Genomic DNA, 20,025 nt, shown 5'->3' on the forward strand with positions numbered 1-20,025 from the left:
GTCCCCAGCAGTTACTTGAGACACACCTTACAACAAACAGCCACAGCAGTGAGTGGAGATACCACATTTAACTATCTGTTTTTCATTCTTTGAGTACACATTTACTTTGTCTCTGATATGTGTCCAGGACAAAGTTCTTGCGGCAATGAAGCTCTGGCTGTAGGAGTTACACACAAAAGCAAGCAAACAAAATACTTTCAGCGAGTCAGTACCTGTTATGAAGAAAATGAAACATGGTCATGGGGTAGAGGAAGGTCAGGAAATGCTTCCAAGATGTGAAGGGTGAGAAGGAGCCAGTGAGAAGGGATCTGGGAGCGGAGAGTTTCAGGGAGAGGAACAAATGTATGCCAAGATCTTTAGACCCAAATAAGCTTGGTGTGTTTCTGGAAAAGACAAAATGCTAGTGTGTCTTAGAGTATAGTGGGTGAGGAGGGTCCTGGTGTGTCTCTGTTGGATACTGCTTGCCTATAACAACAGTAATAGTCTCTTATTCATTCAAATTGACAATAAAAGATTTTAAAGCCAGAAGAAAAAGGAAAGCCACCTATAACGGGGTACATAATATTTATTTTAGATTCATTTGAAAGTCACCGGTTTTATTAAGGCTTCGTGATATTTGCACGGTGTTTATTGCTCCTCTAACAGCCTCTCCCCAGCCAGTCACCGTAAAGCAGGGGGCACATCACTGTTTTGGTTCCTTCCTACTACTGTCACTCCCTGAAGTTCTTCTGCCTATTTTGTTGACTTATTTCCTTTGTGTCCCTCTCGCCTTCTAAAATGTGAGTTCCAGGGTGGCAGGACCTCGTCCACGTGGTCCACTGCGCGACGCTCTAGGGGCTCAGTGAACGTCTCCGAGACACAGCCCTGCTCCTGCGGCACTGGGAGGAGGGAGCCCAGGCGCAGGATCCCGGGAGAAGGTGCCAGTGGAGATCCGGGGACTGCGGACGCCCCGGGGACGGCCCAGCGCCCAGGGCTGTCCTCCAGGCCACGCCCCTCGGGCCCGCCTCCGCCAGCGCGGGTCCCTTTAAGGGCGGCGAGGCCGCAGCCTCGCTCTGGGGCTTGAGCCTGCGCGCTCATTTCCCGCTCGCCCCGCGCGCCCCACGCGCCACGAGCCCCGCGCGCCCCACGCATCCCGCGCGTCCCCGGCCCCGCGCGCGCCCCCCGCATCCCGCGACCCCGACGCCCGCTCCCCTGTCCGCAGTGTCTCCTCCCGCGGACATGGCCCCGGTGTTCGCGGCGAGCGCCCGCCAGGGGCCATGATCCGGCTGCGCGGCTGGTGCGCGCGGAGGCCCCGCGGCGCAGCGGTGCCTGCGGGGCCCGCTGGGCTGCGCTGGGCGTCGGGCGGGCCTGCCGGCCGCGCCCTGCGGGTGCTGGTGGACATGGACGGCGTGCTGGCCGACTTCGAGGGCGGCTTCCTCAGGAAGTTCCGCGCGCGCTTCCCCGACCAGCCCTTCATCGCGCTGGAGGACCGGCGCGGCTTCTGGGTGTCGGAGCAGTACGACCGCCTGCAGCCCGGGCTGAGCGTGAGCATCCCCGCCCCGGGCGCGCGTGGCCCTGGGAGTCGCCACCCGTAGCACCGGGTCCTAGGGGCCTCTGCGTTCGATAGCTCTTGGCTGTCATCGAGGGCTTCTCAAAATTCAGGAGCACATAAGGCATAATATACCTAACTCCCTATCTTCAACTGACTTTTTAATTTTGGCCTCAAGTCACATTCCCGTTTCTTCCTCTACCTGAATTTGATGAGCATCTTTACCATCCATTCTTTTTTTCCCTTTTCCACCAAAGTGTGGTTCCCAGTAGCATCGAGGTTGCAAGTCTTCCTGGACGGCACACAGGGAGTCGTGGTGGGTCCGGATCTATTCCTTGACTTATCCCCTGCCCCAGCCCGCCCAGCTGAGCACCTGAGCTCTGACACCAGGAACGTTCTTAGATCGCTTGGTTTGTCCATTTAAACTACTTGGTGAAAGGTATGGGATCTTGCCATGGACCAACTTAGAGACCTAATGTTTTCTGCTGTCCCTCAACTGGCCACCTAAGGTGGCTGCCAGGGGGAGTTGATGATGATTTTAGAACCTATTTTGTAACTCCAGGTTGCTGCATTCCCTCCTCTGTGAGGCAGACATTATTTTCTCCCTTGTGAGGTGAGGAAACCTGTCCCATGTCACAGCCAAGAAGGGTCAGCCTGGATCTGAGTTGTCTGTCCGCTTGCCAAGGTCATTCAGTCCTGTCCTCTGTCCTCCTCTAACAAGTGCCAGTTGTTTGATTTACAAAAGGCATCTGGACAGTAATTTGGTTTGTGGGGGGGTGGGTGTTCAAAAGGAAATGAAGCGCCATTTCTTTTCATTAACACCAGGCGCTTCAGAAGGCAACTTTCCCCTGAGGCTGGGGTGCCGACCTCTCCCACTCCCGATACCTCATTAAAAACTTTAAACCGGAGAAAATGCCCTAGTAATTTTTGCAGGCCCAGTAATGTTCTCCCCTGCCCTGTGTGTGTCTTCATTCATAGACGGCACTCAGCGTTGCCGTCCGGGTTCTTCCTTTCCTCCCAGGGCCGTGTTACTGTGATGCCACTAAGCCTGTTACTGAAATGGAAGTCCGTGTGCCCGATGCAGAGAGGCCAAACAATACCAAAACGCCAGAGTTTGGAACAGAGAAAGGTCTACTGCAGGGCCATGCAAGGAGATGGATGGCTCATGCCTTCAAACCCCAAACTTCCCAAAAGCTTTCAGCAAAGCCTTTTTCTAGGAAAGGTGAGGGAGGGGCGTGGTTAGTTGCTGCAGACTTCTTGGTGTTAGATCCTTTGTTCTCGAGGTCAGGTCATGGTCAGGTAATGATGTTCCTGTAAATCTCCACCAAGCAAATGTTATTCTCTGTTCCGACAAGAAAGGGCAAGGTCTTACGGCACAATTTTCACCCTCGAAGGTCCAGGTCCCGGCTAAGAGGAGGGGGTCTCTGCGGGGCCGGTTACCCTTCCCTGGAGCGTTCGTCCAGCAGCACCAAGTCTGGGTCCTCCCGCCAGTGCCCAGGCCCGGCTGAAGATGCAGATCTCAGTTGGCGGCTCCCTCAGGTCCAGGTCCCGCAGACGCCCCTGCCATTAGGTCGCCCACCCCCGCAGCTCTCCAAGGACAGTGGCTCTTCTAGTCCATTGTGCCAATGTGCAGACTCCGGGTCTAAGGGAATGCGTTACTGTCTTCCAAGAACAAGGGCTGGGAGCAGAACTCGGGCACCGAGGAGGGGTGCTCCGAGAGCTCACTGTGCACTGCCGCTCCTGGGAACATTGCAGGCAATGGGGCTTTAATAGCCGCACACGTGACCTTTATCCCCAGGCTCAGCTCATAGCAGGACCTCCCTGGTCTCCCCTTGGCCGAGCTGGCCCAGCATCTGCGTTAAAACCTCCGTGTCAAGCACCCGGCTTCCACACGGAGGCATCCCTGCTTTACAAAATGTGGGTCTTTGTGTGTTTCCTTTGAGCCTCGCTTGCCGAGGGGTGAGCAGGGCGGAGGGGAAGGCATAGCTCGTTTTCACTGACTTAGAATCTTACACTGTTAGGGCAGTTGAACGGGCCTCAGAGGAAGGAAGTCCCTTGACCAGGGTTTCAGGGAAAGTTGAGGGGGAGGGAGGTAAGCTGGGGTGCTGAGGGGAAATGGTTAGCCCTGGGCCACAGCCTGCTTTCCACCACTCACACTGCTTCGCTTTGAGTCAGAAGCCCCAAGTTCGAGTTCTGACGGTATCACCCTGAAGTGGCCTTGAATAAAAGCTTCAGTGAAGCCCAGTTTCCTCATCTGTAAATTGGGGGTGGCAGCTCTTGCCGCTTGTGGGATGTGAGGCTCAGACAGGAGAGGGCATATATTAGCAATAAGTACTGATGTGCTTAAGCCCATGCAGCTGACGACAGTATTGCCCGTGTGACCTCCGTGCACTCCCCATATGTCGCCGTGGTGGCATTTTTTCGGAGGGTGGTGTTCTGACAGCGGGTGGGGGAACGCTTCCTGCATTGCACACATGGGACATGGTTTCCTGCTTCTCAGAGGCTGGGGGTTGTCACTTTCCCCTTGTCCTGGCCCTGGAAGGGGGTGACATACTGCAGACATGAATTTGGCCGGCAGCGTAAGACGAACACTCCTAGCCGGGCGGTTGGGAGCCACCGTTTTGCTGTGTGACATTAAGTCAATCCCTTCCCCATTCTGAGCCTCGGTTTTCTCACATGTGAAATGAGGGTCTGGATTGGGGGCTTTTAAACTTTAAAAGCAGCAGAATAGTTTGTGTGTGTGTGTGTGTGTGTGTGTGTGTGTGTGTGTTTCAACGAAGTATTTTATTGGCATCCCAACGCGTAGCTCAGATAAAGAGCTGTTCTGCCGATGTGATGCGGAGCCTGGAGCTCTGCTCGGTCTGCCTTCTGCCCGCACCCCCATCCCTCGTGGCACGGCGGTGCTCTGAAGGGCCTGAGCTCCTCCAGCAGTTGAAAGTGAGATTCCAGCGCCCTGCCTGGCAGGACCCAGCCCGGCAGGACCCAGCCCACCCTCGCTGCCTCCAGGGGGCCTCAGGCCTTTAGAATCAGGCAAACGTGTGGTTCCTGGGGGCCAACCTTCTGTCCCCGCCAGCTCCAGCAGGTCCTGTAGCAGCTCTGGCTTCAGAATCCACAGCCCCAGCACCGTAGCTGGTCCCTGTTGGATCCTCGCAGAAGCTGGCTCCCTCCTGCAAAGGGGCCGGAACACACGCCGGTGCCAGCTCCCACCCTTCCTCCCCCGGGAGCTGCGTCCTCGCGGTGTGGGCTCGCAGGGTGCTGAGGACCCCGGACATCACCTGCACTTCTCCCCTTCTCAGGAGAAGGCGATCAGCATCTGGGAGTCGGAGAATTTCTTCTTTGACCTCGAGCCTCTGCCAGGCGCTGTGGAGGCTGTGAAGCAGATGGCCAACCTGGAGAGGTGAGTTTGTCTCGGCCCAGGGTCCGCGCCCCTTCCCGCATCACGTCACCTCTGCTTCTCGTTCCTCACCCTGCACGGGCCTGCGCGGTCCATCCTCACGGGGCAAGTCTGTAGGCTGTTAAGATGCTTCCATCCAGTAACTTGGGAGAATGTCGAGTCTAATTTGACGGGGTTCGCTGGGTGTTCAGGGTTCATTTATTCAGCAAATAACTGAGAACTGACTGTCAGATGCCTCTGGGTACCAGCGGGTCACAAGCGAACAAAGCGCATTCCCTGCTCTCCTGGAGCTTACAGTCTAGCCAGAGAGCAGGTGTTACATAGAGCATCACATCCGGGAAGACAACCACGAACTGGGATCAGTGCTGAACACAGAGAGCCAGGTGTGTGCAGGGGTACGATGGGGAGACCTGGGAGATGGGGTGGGGGAAGCAACAGCAAGAGGATGAGGGAAACGTCTTCCTGGTGCTGTGAGCTGAGGCCCCCGCCCCGGAACCCGTGCCCACCGCCCATCGAAATTCAGTGGCACTTACAGCGCTCCCCTGAGGACCTTAAAAAAGGAAATAGCCTTATTGAGGTACAATTCACATACCCTGCACCCACGTGGTTTTTAGCGGGTTCACAGAGATGTCCAAACAGCACCATAGTCGACTTCAGCACATTAACCGTCACTGCGCATTCCTGCTCTCTGCCCGCAGCCCTCGGCAGTGGGCTTTGCTGTCTCTGGATTTGCCTCGTCTGGACGTTTCACATACGTTTCTTACGATACCTCGCCTCCTGTGACTGGCTTCTCTCACTCAGTATGACGTTTCCGGGTTCATGTGTGCCGCCAAGTGAATCAGCAGTTCATCCCTTTTCACTGCTGAGTGATTCTCCGTGTGTGGTTATGCTACGTTCTGTCCATCCGTTCCTTAGTTGATAGATCTTGGGTGTTTCTTCTTTTTAGATATGAAGACTAACACTGCAGTGAACGTTCACGTACGAGGGTTTTTGTGGCCGCATGTTTTTATTTCTCTTAGATGTGCACCAAGGAGTGGAACTGCTGGGTCATGTGCTGAATCCAAACTACTTTCAAAGCAGCTGCACCGTTTTACATTCCCAGTAGCAATGTCTGAGGGATCCAACTTCTCCCCAGCACTTGCTATGGTCTTTTTTTTTTTTTTTTTCCTTTTTTTTTGCGGTACGTGGGCCTCTCACTGTTGTGGCCTCTCCCGCTGCGGAGCGCAGGCTCCGGACGCGCAGGCTCAGTGGCCATGGCTCACGGGCCCAGCCGCTCCGCGGCACATAGGATCCTCCCGGACCGGGGCACGAACCCGTGTCCCCTGCATCGGCAGGCGGACTCTCCACCACTGCACCACCAGGGAAGCCAGCTATGGTCTCTTTGATTCCAGCCATTCTAGTGGGTGTGAAGTGGTATCTCATTGTGGTTTAATTTGCATTTCTCTGAAGACTAATGATGTTAAGCATCTTTTGGTGTGCATATTAGCTATTTGTATATCTTTTTTGGATAAATGGTTATTCAAATCCTTTGCTAATTTTTTTTTCAATTTATTTGTCTTTTTTTGTTATTGTTAACTCATAAGACTGCTTTATACGTTCTGGATAACAAGTCCCTTGTGAGATATATGACTTGCAGATATATTCGCTCATTCTGTGGATTGTTGCTTTACTTTCTGGGTGGGGTCCTTTGAAACCCGAAGTTTTTATTTTGATATAATTCCATTTATTTATTTTTTTCTTTTGTCGTTTGTGTTTTTGGTGCCGTATGTAAGGATCCTTTGCCTAATCCAAGGTCACAAAGATTTGCTCCTGTGTTTTCTTCTAAGAGTTTTATAGTTTAAGCTCTTATATTTAGGTCTTTGATCCATTTTAATTTTTGCATATGGTGTGAGGAAGGGGGTCCCACTTCCTTCTTTGTCGTGTGGAAAATCCAGGTGTCCCAGAACCATTTGTTGAAAAGACTCTTCTTTCCTCTGTTGAATGGTCTTGGCTTCCTTGTTAAAAGTTAGGCCGCAGATATTAGGATTTACTACTCTGGTCTATGATTTGATCCTGATTTACACCAGAATCATGTACTATAACTTCTTCCACCTGTAGCAAGAGCCTGGCGAGGCAAAGAATGTGTATTTTTGCACCGAAGCTTTTAAAACCTCTGTTCTTGTCTGGATCCTCATTTCCTGGACCACGTTCACCAACTGTATTCTGGGGAGCTGGATTGCACGGTGGTCAAGTCTCAGTGTGAACTGGAGTTAGACTGCTTCTCCAGAATCGACCCCTCAGCAAGTCTCTAAACTTTCAGTTTCTTCATCCGTAAAATGTGTGCAGTGTAAATGTTAGCTGCCACTGTTACTATTCTGCAGGACTTAATAGGTGTGCAACAGAAGGGTGTTCTTTTTTTTTTAATATGTATTTGTTTATTATTTATTTATTTTGGCTGCACCGGGTCTTAGTTGCGGCATGTGGGATCTTAGTTCCCTGACCAGGGATCGAACCCGGGCCCCCTGCATTGGGAGTGTGGAGTCTTAACCACTGGACCACCAGGGAAGTCCCAAGAAGAGTGTTCTTTGACCAAAGCAGCATGGGAAACATCGATGAGCGGAGTCTTTCCTGTGGGACTTCTCAGAGCTTTTAGTTTGTGGACGTGCATTGAGATTCTTCAGGGGGCGGCAGAGGAGGAAGCTTTCTTTATTTTTAAATTTATTTTTATTTTTGGCTGCATTGGGTCTTTGTTGCTGTGCGCGGGCTTTCTCTAGTTGCGGCGAGCGGGGGCTGCTCTTTGTTGCGGTGCGCGGGCTTCTCACTGAGGCAGCTTTCAGGGAGCACGGGCTCTAGGCGCGTGGGCTTCAGTAGTTGTGGCGCATGGGCTCAGTAGTTGTGGCTCACGGACTTAGTTGCTCCGTGGCATGTGGGATCTTCCCAGATCAGGGCTCGAACCTGTGTCCCCGGCGTTGGCAGGTGGATTCCTAACCACTGCGCTACCAGGGAAGCCCCAAGGAGGCAGCTTTCTTCTCGTGGGTTCTGGCCCGGAGCACTTTTTCACAGCTGCCCTATTAACGCATTCGCAGAAATTCCAGTCTGAGATGTCCAGGTTGAGACCACACCACTGGTCCTTTACTTCCACTTTGGCGCTTAGCGGGCGGGCGATTCTGACGGTCAGTCCATGCCCAGAGTTTGGGCTGAGAGAGGGGTCTAGCGGATGGCTAATCAAGTGGATGGCTCTGTGTCTTGTGCTTTGTGCAGGAAATGAGCAAGGTGACGTGTTAGAGGTCACCGGGGAGGGGCTACTTCAGGTGCAGGTGCTTCTCCAAGGGGGTGATATCTGACGTCAGACCTGTAGGATCGGAATGAGTAGTGAAGGGCGGCGGGGAGCAAGGGTACAGGCCCTGGGAGGGGAAGGGGTTTGCTGACTTGGGTAGCAAACGAGACCAGGAGGGTGAGGTTTCAGTGAGTGTGGGGCAGGTGGGATGTGGAGGAAGAGGTTGAAGAGAGAAGGGTGTCATCTAACTCAGGTTTTAAAAACATGGGCTCGGGCGCTGAGTTCGGCATTTCCTTGGCATTTCTCCAAAGAAGAGCTACAGATGGCGATTAAGGGCGTGAAAGTTTGCCTCAACATCGTTCGTCCTTAGGGAAATAAGGCAGAACCACAGTAAAAAGCCGCTCTGCACCACTAGAACGACTGTCGTAAAAAAGATGGACGATCGTGGGTGTAGCCAAGGATGGAGAGCTGGGAATCCTCATCGCTGGTGGTGGGATTGTAACCGGCGCAGCTGCCTTGGAAACCGCATCCTCAGGATGTTGGATACAGAGCCGCCTGTAACCCAGCAGTCACACCCGAGAGAAACGGAGACACAGGTCCACACGGACCCTGCACACGGGCGTCCCCAGCGCCACAGTTCCCGGGTGGAAGCGGCCCCCCTGTCCATCCGTGGTAGCATGTAAACTGAACGTGGAGCATCTATACGAGGGATGTTACTGGGCAGTAAAAAGGCCCACAGTTCCAGTGCCCTTGAAAACATGACCCTGAATGAAAGAAGCCAGTCGCAAGAGACCATGTACCGTGGGGTTCTGTTAACATGAGATGTCCAGAACAGGCAAATCCACGGAGATGGGAAGCAGGCGGAGACCCAGGGTGCCCGGGACGCCACGCCCTCTGGCCGGGGCCTCAGTCTGACGCAGGCCTCTCGGGACTGCTCTCCAGGGATCCCATCCCCCGTGGGCTTGGCCCGATGAGACAGTAGGTGCCGCTCCGGGGGCAGGCGCCAGCTCGATGAGGACAGGGGACCAGCCGGCACTGTTGGCGGGCGCCAGGCCCGGGGCCGCGGGGGGACCTGGCGCAGCACAGACCCCGAGGGTCCACCAGGGTCCACAGGAGTGCGTGAAGCCTGAGCCGCCCGGCCGCACCCTTGACCTAGAGACTCCGGCTCGGCTTGTAGGTTTCCTGCCTCTGCGCCGTGTGAGGCCCTGATGTACGTCCCTTGAGTAGCTGGCTCTGGTCCTGTAATGCCTTCCTCGCAGGCTGGTACTCGCCGTTTCTCGGCATTTCCTGTCACGTCCCAGGGACGGCCGTTCCTCAGCTCTGCCAACCTGCATGGCTGGCTGCACGGGGCTGCCCTGTGGTTTGCCCGGCCCTGAGCTGGTGTCGGGCCGGGGCTGGGGTCACACGCGGCGGCCGGGGCCGGGGGGACAGGGCATCGCTGGCCATCGGGGGCCGGGCTTGGGCAGGGGGACGCCGGCGCCCAGCCTCACCCTCCGCCTCTCCCCCAGCACGGACGTCTTCATCTGCACCAGCCCCACCAAGATGTACAAGTACTGTCCCTTCGAGAAGGTAAGACGCCTGGGGTTGGGCCTCTTCTCGCTTTGCCCCACGTCCCAGGGGAGGGCTTGGACCTGCACCCATGGCCGCCGCCTGCCGGGGCTGCCCCTCCTCCCGTCCAGCCTCCCGAGTCTGGGCCAGGGCCTCCTCCCAGCAGAGTCTGAAATTCTGCTGCGCCCTCTGGGTGGACCTGGCGAGGCACCAGGTTCTGTGGGAAGGTGACCGTCCCCGTTGGTGCAGCATCGACGTGAAGGATGGGACGAGGAGAGGATGTGGGTCGGGGAGGGGCTGGAGGCCACCCAAACCAAGTATTTGGGCACGAAAAGCCTCCCAAAGGTGAAACAGTGAAACTGCACTTTGCTCCATACTCACTTCGTCATCTTTATGGAAAGTGGGTAGAATGACATAAAACTGAGACTTCTCTGGAGGCTGGGAACTTGCAGGGTTGCCAAACCCAGAGAGATGGTCTGTTCCCCGGGGGTGGGTTCCCACCAGAGGTGGGCCCAGGGATGCTCCTGCCCCGCGGAAGCCAAGGGGCTTCCCAAGTCTGGGAAGGTGGGGCTCGGGGGCCGACCTCGGCAGGGGTCCAGCATGTCCCCTCGGGACCTCTCCTCACCCGGCTCCACGTGAGAAGCAAACACACACGGTCAGCCAACGTTCGGCGCCTCCTGCGCTTCACACGGAAGGGATGCGCCTCATCGGGGCGTCGCGGGCGCTGGCCTCCACCGTGCGCCTCGTGCTCAGGACGCCCCTCAACCCGCCAGGACCGTGAGTGCAGCTCACCTCGGGGGGCGAGTGGCTCGGCTTGGTCAGCGGGGTGGGCTCGGGCCTGGAGGCGTGTCCAGTCCCCAGCAGAGCAGTGAACTGGGGGCTCGGCATCCCCTGCACGCTAGAAGTGGGCATCGTCCGGCCCCTCGTGAGATCCCCGGCAGAAGCTCTGGGAGTAGCCAGTGTGTTTCCACAAGCCCCCAGATGCGCCGTGTTTGAGAACCACCGGGCTGGGGCAGCTGTTTCAGCCAGGGCTGCGGTGGAGGCGGGGCTGGCTGTCCGGCCCTCGGGGTCCTCGTCCCTCCCCCAGGGTTCAAGTATCATCTCCCTGCCGACCATCTGGCCCGTGCAGCCTCAACCCAGCACTCCCCTCTGAGCTCCAGATGGCTCCGACCTGGTGTGTCCGTCCCAGGGGTACCGACGTCCTTGTCCCACGTCCGCCCCTCCCTCCGAGGCTGGAAGCACCACCCTTCTTACCCCTCGGTACCTCAGCAAGCCTGCTTCCTGCTGATGCTTTCCTTCAAGCACACCTCTGTCTACATGGCCATCTGGGGAGAAATGCTGACATAGCCTCGGAGCTGCCCGTGCATTTCGGCTCCACACGCACACCCCCGGGGGTGTGGGACATGTCCCGCTGGCCCGACTTTAAAGCCTTTAGTTGTCTCTGCAGCAGCTGTGTCACCAAATGCTGCTCTTCCCTGAGGCCATGGAAAGACCTCCTCCCTCGAAAGTCTGTCTAGTAACTCTTTTGCTGCATGTGGTTCGGATTCGGTTTGGGTCGTCTTGACAGATTCTGGTTCGGGAATAACACCACCACTTTACCTCGGATGGCTCTGTGTTCGCCAGGCCGAACTGTTTCCTTGCCCAAGTGTCTTCAGGGACCAGACTTACGATTGGGTGGAAAACGAGCCACCATCCCTCCCCAGCCCCGCCCCCACAGCGGTGGCCTCGGACCCGGGCCCCCACCCTGGCCGGGCCCGGGAGTCAGACGAGAGCTCTGGGCCTCAGACCCCCCCACCCAGCCTCTCAGGGCCTCCGTCTCATAACCAGTGCGGTTGTGCTGATGCCTCCCTGGGTCGTAGGAAGGATGCAGAAGGTGGCATTCACCACCTTGCTAGCAGTAAACGTCACCCCTGTGTCTTCTCTCCGGCCCAAAGACCCCCACCCAGCACGAAAGAAAGAACCTCAGTGCACTTTTCTCAAACCAGAAAGCCTGGGCAATTTCACGGTTGATTATTTTTTCTGCACTTGGATCCTGGAAAAATAAGTTAGGTGCAAAGTTGCCTATACAACTTCAATTAAAAACTACGTTTTGAAACGTGGTAAATTTTTTTTTAAAAAAAGGAAGGAAGGAAATTCTGCCAACTATAGATGCTTCTCTAACTTTCCCAAATTTTCTCTGATTAGCCATTACTTTTGCAATAAAAAAGTAAATGCTTTTTTGGTTGGCAGTCATTCGGCCAACGTTTACCGGGCACCTGCTGCAACGCTAGGCGTCTGGGGCTTAAAAGAGCCGTCTCTTTGCTCTCGGGAGCTGAGGACAGTGTGGCAGGAAGAGAGACGGTCATCACTCTGTCACAGGCTCTGTGGTCCCCCAGGGAGGAGGCCAGGGCAGGTTCCTTGGGGAAGGTAAGAATTGGGTGGAGTCATGGAAACGAGAAGGCAAAGCACTGGAAGGACAAGTTCTGAGTAGACCTGATGCGGCCGAGGAGAGAATCTCTGAGCTTAAAGGTATCTCAGTGGACACCCTCCAAACCGATGAGCAGAGAGGGAGCAGAGCCTGCCTGCCCTCCCCCCGGGGTGGCCTGGAGACGCAGCTCCGATGGCTCCCCGTGGGCCTGGAACGCATTCGGGCGGGACGTCCGCGCCCTGCCCCCCACGCTCGTCACCCCCTTGTTTTACTGCCTCAGAGCCTTCGGGGTGCGCGCCTGCCGCGCGGCTGTTGTGAGGCTTCAGTGCGGGGTGCGACGGGGCCCTCGGAGCAGCTGAGCTGGAACCGGAGCCCCGGCCGCCCCACCTCCCCTGGCCACGCGGGGGCTGCGGTGCCCCCGTCAGGGCCTCTCCTCCCAGCCGGAGGCCTGGGGTGTCCGCGCCCTGGCCCGGTGGACGGCCCAGAGGTCAGCTCGTCTGCTGTCAGTCCAGCTCGGTGTGGAGACTTAGCTTCGCGAAGCTGTTTTTGAACCTGACAGCCCCCTGTTATCTTGTGATGGGGGGGTCTTCCTGAGAAGGTGGCCAGTGTGGTCGCTTGCGTGGGGTCCTCCATCTGCTGGGTTAGGTCACTCAGGAGCAGGGCGTCGGGGGAGCCCCCGGCACTGGCACCATCTGCTTGAGACCCTCTCCCGCTCCCGTCGTGGGTCCAGTCCTCACGTGGCCTCCGGACGAAAATTCACCGGGTAGGACAGGAGGACGGCCAGTCTGTAAGGCGTTGTTTCGACGCGCCTTGGAGCTCCGTCCCCCTCTCCTTGCCCTAGAGCCTCGCCGCAGGGGCCGGGGCGTCTGCTCGGAGCCACGATGCTGCTGCTTTGTGGCTGAGGGGCCGGGACGGTCCTGTTGTCCGCTGAGCGTGGCAGTCTCCCGGGGTGGGCCCCTCTTGCAGGAGAGCCAGCTGTGCCCCCTCACGGCTCCACCTCCCCCCGCCTGCTGTCGTTCCAGTACGCCTGGGTGGAGAAGCACTTCGGCCCTGACTTTCTAGAGCAGATCGTGCTGACCAGAGACAAGACCGTGGTCTCCGCCGACCTCCTCATAGACGACCGCGTGGACATCACAGGCAAGTGGCCTGCAGCGGGGGAGGGGCGAGCGTGGCGGCCAGGCCTCACGGCCCCTGACTCCCCTCACTCACCAGACGTGTGTTAGGCGTCACATCCAGCCTTAAGCCGCGCGTGGAGCGAGACGAGATTCTTCTCCGCGTCCGGCCTCGGAAGGGGCCCCACTGGGAGTCAGGAAGAGTGGGTCCTGCCTCTGGGGTAACTTGCTGGGTGGCCTCGAGTGAGTCCCTTTACACCTTGAAGCCTTGCCCTCGTGCAAAATGAGGGCTGGACTCTGGCTTCCAAACGTTTGTTTTTAGCAACAGAACCCCCCCCTTTTTTTTTCCCAGAAGTAATTTGGACTGAACCTCATGTGTTAAAGCAGAAAGGCAAAGCCTAATCTCTCTAGTTGAAGGTGGTTTGGGAGCTGTATTTGTCCCTTTTGCTGATGGGCGACCCCCTCCCAAAAAATAAACAGACAAACCTTGGATTTGCCTAGAAAGGAGAGGGGAAACTTATTGGTTCATCAAACTGAAAATCTGGGGTAGGAGGGCTTCAGGCACGGCTGAATCTAGGAGCTCAAACAAGCTCCGTCAGAATTTGGTTTCTTTATCTCCTGGTTCTGCTGTTCTCGCTGTGCGTGCGTACTCTGGCAGACGCTCCCCTCCCGGCAGCCATCACTAGTTTCAGGGTTAAATCCTATGCTTTTGGACACCTCAGTGGGAAAATTTGAAATATTCCTTCCCTGATGGTTTTTGGAGCTAGCCTGGGAAACATGCCCATCTCTACCCCGGTCAGTGTTCAGAAGGTAGAATCCACAGGTGTGCCCGCCACTGACCTCCCAGACCGCACGGTTTCCCTAGGACAGTCAGGGCACAGTGCAGGGGTGGGGGAGGCCGTGACTCCGAGGGGCCCAGGGACCCACTCAGCTTCTGTAGGGGAGGGCGGGCGTACCCTCTTCCGCAGGGGAGAGGCCATACCCAAAGGGCAGGTCACCACTGGTGGCGTCAGTATGGACTCAAGGGACTGAAGCCTGCGGGGCTTGTGGGGCCCACGGTCAACAGCTGGTGACGGAGCTGGTCCAGACGGTGCAGGATGGCTGGGCACAGGGGCGGGGAGGGCGGGTGTCTTGAGGCTCAGCCTCCAGCAGAGGCCGCGGCCGTAGGGAGCGCGTGGTCACTGTTTGCCGAGCACCCGCTGTGGGCTCTGGGGCTGCGAGGGGGCCCGCGTCCAACCCCGTGAGACAGGGCTGGTGCGATCGCCTGGGGCCCCGACGTGGGACTGAGGTGCTGCTTTCCCCCCAGGGGCCGAGCCGAACCCCCACTGGGAGCACGTGCTCTTCACGGCCTGTCACAACCGGCATATGCGGCTGCAGCCCCCCGGCCGCAGGTTGCACTCATGGGCAGACGACTGGAGGGCCGTCCTGGACAGCAAGCGGCCCCGCTGAGCTGGCTGAGCCCCGGCCCCGCACGTTGCCCGGCCTGGCCTTACATGCACCTCGGGGCAAGGCTGGCCCAGGGCCCTGGACAGGACACGGGCGGCCAGGCCGACCTCAGGCCTCCGGTCAGGGAGGAGCCCGGGGCGTTGTTCAGAGGGGACAGCCCTCCCCTCCCTCAGGGAGGCCCCCTCCCCGGCCAGCAGCCGCCTGGTCTGAGGGTGACGTAGGAGCAGGTGGGGACAACCGCCCCGCTCTGAACCACGGCCCCTGCTGCCCGGTGCCCAGGGGGTCTCCCCCGTGGACCTGCCCCGGATCCAGCAAACACGGTGCGAGTTCTGGGCCGTGCCAGGCTCTGTGCCAGGGGTCCTCCCTGGGTCCCGCCTCTGACCGGCTAAAGGGCTCTGACCCCCTCCCGCTCCCCCCACCCCGGGGACCAAAGGCTTAGATGTTCGCTGAAGGCGTGAACAATAAATGCTGTTCTCTAGTCCCCGCCCCAAGGTCCTCCGGCATCTGGCCCCCGGGCGCCCAGCTGTCCCCCTGCGCTGCTGAGAGCCTGGGTTGGGGGTGCAGCTTGGTGGGTCTGCCTCGCCACGGGGCCGCATGGGTCCGGGAGGGACGGGCCCTGACGGTGGCGCAGGTGGCAGCGCTGGCGGCTGCGGTGTCCCCGGGCGGGAATTGGCCCCGTAACCGGCCACCCACGGCCCGTGCTTTCTTGCCCGCTCCTGCCCCCACTGTGCTCCCCACGGCTGCTCTCCTGGGACCCCCTGGTTGTCCCTTGGGCCCCGGGGGTGGGTCGGGCAGGAGCAAGGGTGAGGAGAGCGGCTGGTGGGTCCCGACTGGAGGGTATCAGGGCTGCATCACGTGGGCTGGAGGCCCCTGGCCCGAGCAGGGTAGTGTCCGGAGGAGTCCCGGCCACCCTGGCCTGTGGCCTGGGAAGGAAGCGAGACCCTGGGGCTCCGGGGGCACAGGAGAGCAGGTCACACGCGCCACGGGGTGTGTCACCTTCTTCCTGGGCTCTTTACTCTGCCTGCTCGTGCCGGCGGCCAGCAGCGGCCTGCCCACTGGGCCCTCTGCACCCGCCCTCCGAAGGCCTCCCTGCTTACAATGATCAAGTCCGGATGCCCCAGCTCTGGACCGTCCGGGACCGCAGCCTCTGTCTGATGAGAACTGCGCCCTCCCCTGGACGTGGCCACCTTGTTCAAGGCTGTCTTGGGCTCTGTCGGTTTCTCAAGCGGGGGCTGGGGAGGGGCCTGGGGGGAGGTGCTTCCTTCATGCAGAGATGTCCTGGGGAGGGCCATTCCTCCCCGTCCCCGGGCAGTGTTGTTGGCCCCGCTGGTGTAGCCTGTGCCCTGAGATCGGCTCTGGGACCCCACGTCTGGTGGGCGGACCTCTCAGCCACAGGGAGACACCTCCGCGGGGTATGCTGAGACCCCCGGCCTGCGCTCCCGGGCCTCTGGTGCAGTGCAGGGTGTGAGCAGGGGTGGGGTGAGGCCCAGCCAGAGCCCCTCCCTCGCATCTGGGCTCTTCCAGCTGATGGCTGCCCTGGGTTTTAACGGCCAGTTCAGCTCAGCTGGAATCACTCACCCCAAGGTAGCAGCCACTGCAGCTGCCTAATCAGTTCAAGGAGAAAAAAATCATTGCAGGGGCCATGGTGTCTGGCTACTTTCTCAAGGTGCCAGGGAGCAGGGGGGCCCCTCCCACCAGGTGACATTGACGGAGATCTGGGTGGAGGAGGGGAGAGCCCTCCTGGCCCTGGCGGGGGTGGGGGAGGCACTGCAGAGGCCCTGGGGCTGCCAGTGAGGGAGCTGGGCGGGAAGGAGATGGCCGGACAGGCCTGGAACCTGGAGCAGAGGGGGGCATCGGAGGTGGTGGCTGTGACGGCTGGGCCATGGGCCGGTACTGCCCTCCTTGTGAGGCAGGACCGTGGGGCTCTGTGATTCCCTTTTTGTCAAGCAGGATACACCTGCCTCATTTAGATGAAGGTGAGTTTCTTCAAACTTGAGGAGCACAGGTTTTGCTTCTGGACCCTTAATGACCTGCAGAAAAGGAAGGCCCCCTTCCATGGGTGACGCGTCAGCTGGGGCCCTCGCCTCCTCCGCTGGCCTCAAAATGCCTCAGCTCTGTCGAGAGCGGAGACTGACCCCTTTGAAAATATTGTAAATATTCTGGACTCGAGGCCCAGAGTCCCTGGGAGGAGCAGTGGCACCAGGTCTGGAGCAGAAAGACTCAGGATGGTTTCTTCACTGTTCTGGGTCACAGTTTCCCCAGCTGGGACCCATCCCAGTGTCACAACCCCAGTAACGACAGAGTCCTCCACCATGTCCCGGGAGCTGACGCGCACTTTACGTGGCCTTGTAACCAACCACCTCCCGCGGCTGCTTCCACTTACCTGGGGGGGCCAAGGGCACGCCAGGTGGTGCAGCCGTGCTCTGGGCCTCCACACAACACTGTCCCCCTGCTCTGGGCCTCCACACAACACTGTCCCCTGCTCCAGAGCCCCCCTGCTCCAGAGCCCCCCCGCTCCAGAGCCCCCAGGACAAAGCAGAGTCTGGGCTCAGGGGCTGGGCCTCCATCTGGAGATGAGACTCAGGCCCTTGGCCTGTGGCAGAAACCGAAGACAAGTCCTGGAAGCCGGAAGGTGGCGGTGGGCAGCAGTCTGACATGGGCCTCAGTCGCCAGGCCGAGGCAGAGGTGTGGGGAGGGGGGTAGAGGGACAGTCCCGTCTCCCCCATCGCCATCCAGGGGAAGCCATGAGTCCTGCGGCCCCAAAGGAAGGTAGGGCTGGAGCCCATGGGATGAGGATGTAGGAGCCGGCCGGGTGGGTCCCCTCTAGACGGAAAGGGCAGGAGGGGCCTCAGCTGGAGTGAGCGAGGGCCAGGCCCCTGGGGGTGCCCTGCCCCCTCCAAAGTGTGAGAAAGAGGATGGGCGTTCCAGCAGAGACTCTGGCCAGCTGAGGGGGCGGGTCCCACACAGCAAGGCCGAGGTCGTGCCCCCGAGGCCCCCCACTCTGGCACAGGAAGGAAAGGGCTCAGGGTCCCTGGGTGCCCGTGGAGGTGGTGCTGAGGATGGATGAGGCCGTAGGCTGGGGGCTCATCAGGCGACCACCACCGAGGGGCTGAGTGACCCTGGGGCCGAGTCTGGCTGGGCCGAGGGCACCTTATGCCCCTGCTGCAGGCATTTGGATCAAACACAGGCTTTACTTTCTCAGCTTCAGTTTTCAAAAAATTAAAACGAGCGCACCTGGGCTTCCCTGGCGGCGCAGTGGTTGAGAGTCCGCCTGCCGATGCAGGGGGCACGGGTTCGTGCCCCAGTCCGAGAGGATCCCACGTGCCACGGAGCGGCTGGGCCCGTGAGCCGTGGCCGCTGGGCCTGTGCGTCCAGAGCCTGTGCTCCGCAGCGGGAGAGGCCACAACAGTGAGAGGCCCGCGTACCGGAAAAAAAAAAAATGAGCGCATCTTACCTGACCTCGTGGTCACGTGGGAGGATGGGTGACCAGGCCCCAGCAGACCCAGCGCCTGGTCCAGATGTTCCCTAGGCAGGGATGAACACGGAGACCCTCTGAAGAGGGGGCATCGCCCCCCCCCCAGGGAGCGGGGGCATGCTCCTGGGAAGAACCTGAATTAGAGGCCAAAGAAGCCATTTTAGGTGGAAAGACACTGAATTCGTTTTAGCTGTTGATTAAAAGTGATCAGTTATAGTGAATAATGAACATGTACCTGCAGGTCTGAGTTTTAGTGTATTTACATTTGGTCCTGCCCACACCCAGCCCAGGAGGCCAGGGCTCAGAGAGGGTCACAGGTGAGCCCGGGCCACCCAGCACAGAGGGCTGGGGCCGAGCTTAGCCCCCAGAGCTCGGAGGGGAGAGGCAGCAGGAGGGGCTAGGAACTGGGACCCTGGAGGCTGGGGCCTGCCTGGTTTATCGCTGACTTGCTGTGACCTGGGCAAAGCCAAGTCTCTGAGCCATTTCCAAGGTTGGTCAGCTTCTGCGAGAAAGGGTTGCAGGAAATAGGGACGTTTATTCCACAGCGCGGCTGCTTGGTGGAGGAAGTGGATTTGCTCTGTGAAACAAGGTGGGGCCTGGTGGCCGGAGCCCCAGTGGCCAGAGCTGGGGGCTCTGGAAGCTCTGACGGGGACCAGGGGCGCCAGTCCTGGCTCGAGCACCAGGTGGCAGCACAGCCCATTGAAATGGATGCAGGGGTGCGCGCGCGCGCGCGCGTGCGTGCGTGCGTGCGTGCGTGCGTGTGTGTGAGAGAGAGAGAGAGAGAGAGAGATGGGGGTGCTGGCGATCACTGGGGGCACAGGCAACTGTGGGGAAGGAAGCGGAAGGAAGCGCAGGTCCCCTAAACTCCCTCCCAGCCCCCTGGACCAGCCCCTCCTGCCCTTTCTCCCAGGCCACTGGGGACAAGGTCGGACCCTGCGTGTCAGCAGGCTGAGGACCGTGTCCAGCCTGCCTGGCCAGCAGAGCACCCGCCACTCTCACGACCTCCAAGCGGCTGAGACGTCGTCCTGCTTCCGAGTCAGGAGTGTGCGCGGGTCCAGGCGGCCTTGGCACGTGCCTGACCACCCCCCAGACGCCCACCACCCCTCCCAGTTCCTGGGGCGCATCTCTCCTGTGTCTTGCTTGCATTTTCATTCGGAGGGTTTTCTGCACCCAGCCGACCCCCATCCTCCTCGTGGGGAGTCAGGCCACCATCTCCCCAGCCCTGTGCGGTCCGAGGGAACGAGGGCAGGTCTGTGCCACGGCTGCCCTGTCCAGGGGGCTGGGCCTCACAGGGGAGAGGGGCAGGCCTGCAGGCTCAACAAAGCTGCTTCCCTCGAAGACTAGGCCACAGCTGCGACAAATGACAGAAATAGGACCAATCACCTGCCCAGCCAACACCTCGGCCCTGTTGGCAATTTGGATGAAACTTTAAAAGAAAAATTATTGATTCGATTCTGCAAAGCTGGCTTGGGCCCACAGGCTGAGGCCTAAGGAGGCCGGAAATGCTCGGGGAATTTTTCACGTAGAAGCCAGGAGAGGTGTGCGGCCAAGGAGTCGCCGCCGGGGAGGACAGGTAGCGGGTGGTGCCGGCCTGTACGGGAGCTGCAGTTCACACAGATGGACACCGGATGGCACCAGAGAGCCAGCTCTGGCGGCTCTCACCTTCCGGGGCCGGAAGGAGCCCGGCACCCAGATCACCCCTGCCCCCGGTCCTGGACTCATCGTCCTGGTTCTGGAAACTCCTGTGGGCAGGGCCTGGGCTGTGCACAGAGGGGACCCCAGCTGCTGACAGCTGAGTGGACGGTACATGAAAGCAGAGGCCTTGTGGCAGTTCGGGCCCCAGGGACAGACCAGGGCGG

At 59.0% G+C, this 20,025-nt stretch overlaps 1 protein-coding gene across 1 annotated transcript; it reads left to right on the plus strand.

Annotated features, from left to right (window-relative positions):
• The first annotated feature begins 1,030 nt into the window (after positions 1 to 1,030).
• On the plus strand, positions 1,031 to 15,169 carry NT5M (5',3'-nucleotidase, mitochondrial). Its single transcript, XM_060134615.1, has 5 exons — positions 1,031 to 1,523; positions 4,825 to 4,925; positions 9,687 to 9,747; positions 13,156 to 13,270; positions 14,552 to 15,169. The coding sequence occupies exons 1-5, from the start codon at positions 1,257 to 1,259 to the stop codon at positions 14,692 to 14,694; spliced, it is 687 nt and encodes a 228-aa protein (XP_059990598.1). The 5' UTR covers positions 1,031 to 1,256; the 3' UTR covers positions 14,695 to 15,169.
• The last annotated feature ends 4,856 nt before the right edge of the window (positions 15,170 to 20,025 follow it).

The sequence above is a fragment of the Lagenorhynchus albirostris genome, chromosome 20 (genome assembly GCF_949774975.1).
Source record: "Lagenorhynchus albirostris chromosome 20, mLagAlb1.1, whole genome shotgun sequence".
Lineage (NCBI taxonomy): Eukaryota > Metazoa > Chordata > Mammalia > Artiodactyla > Delphinidae > Lagenorhynchus > Lagenorhynchus albirostris.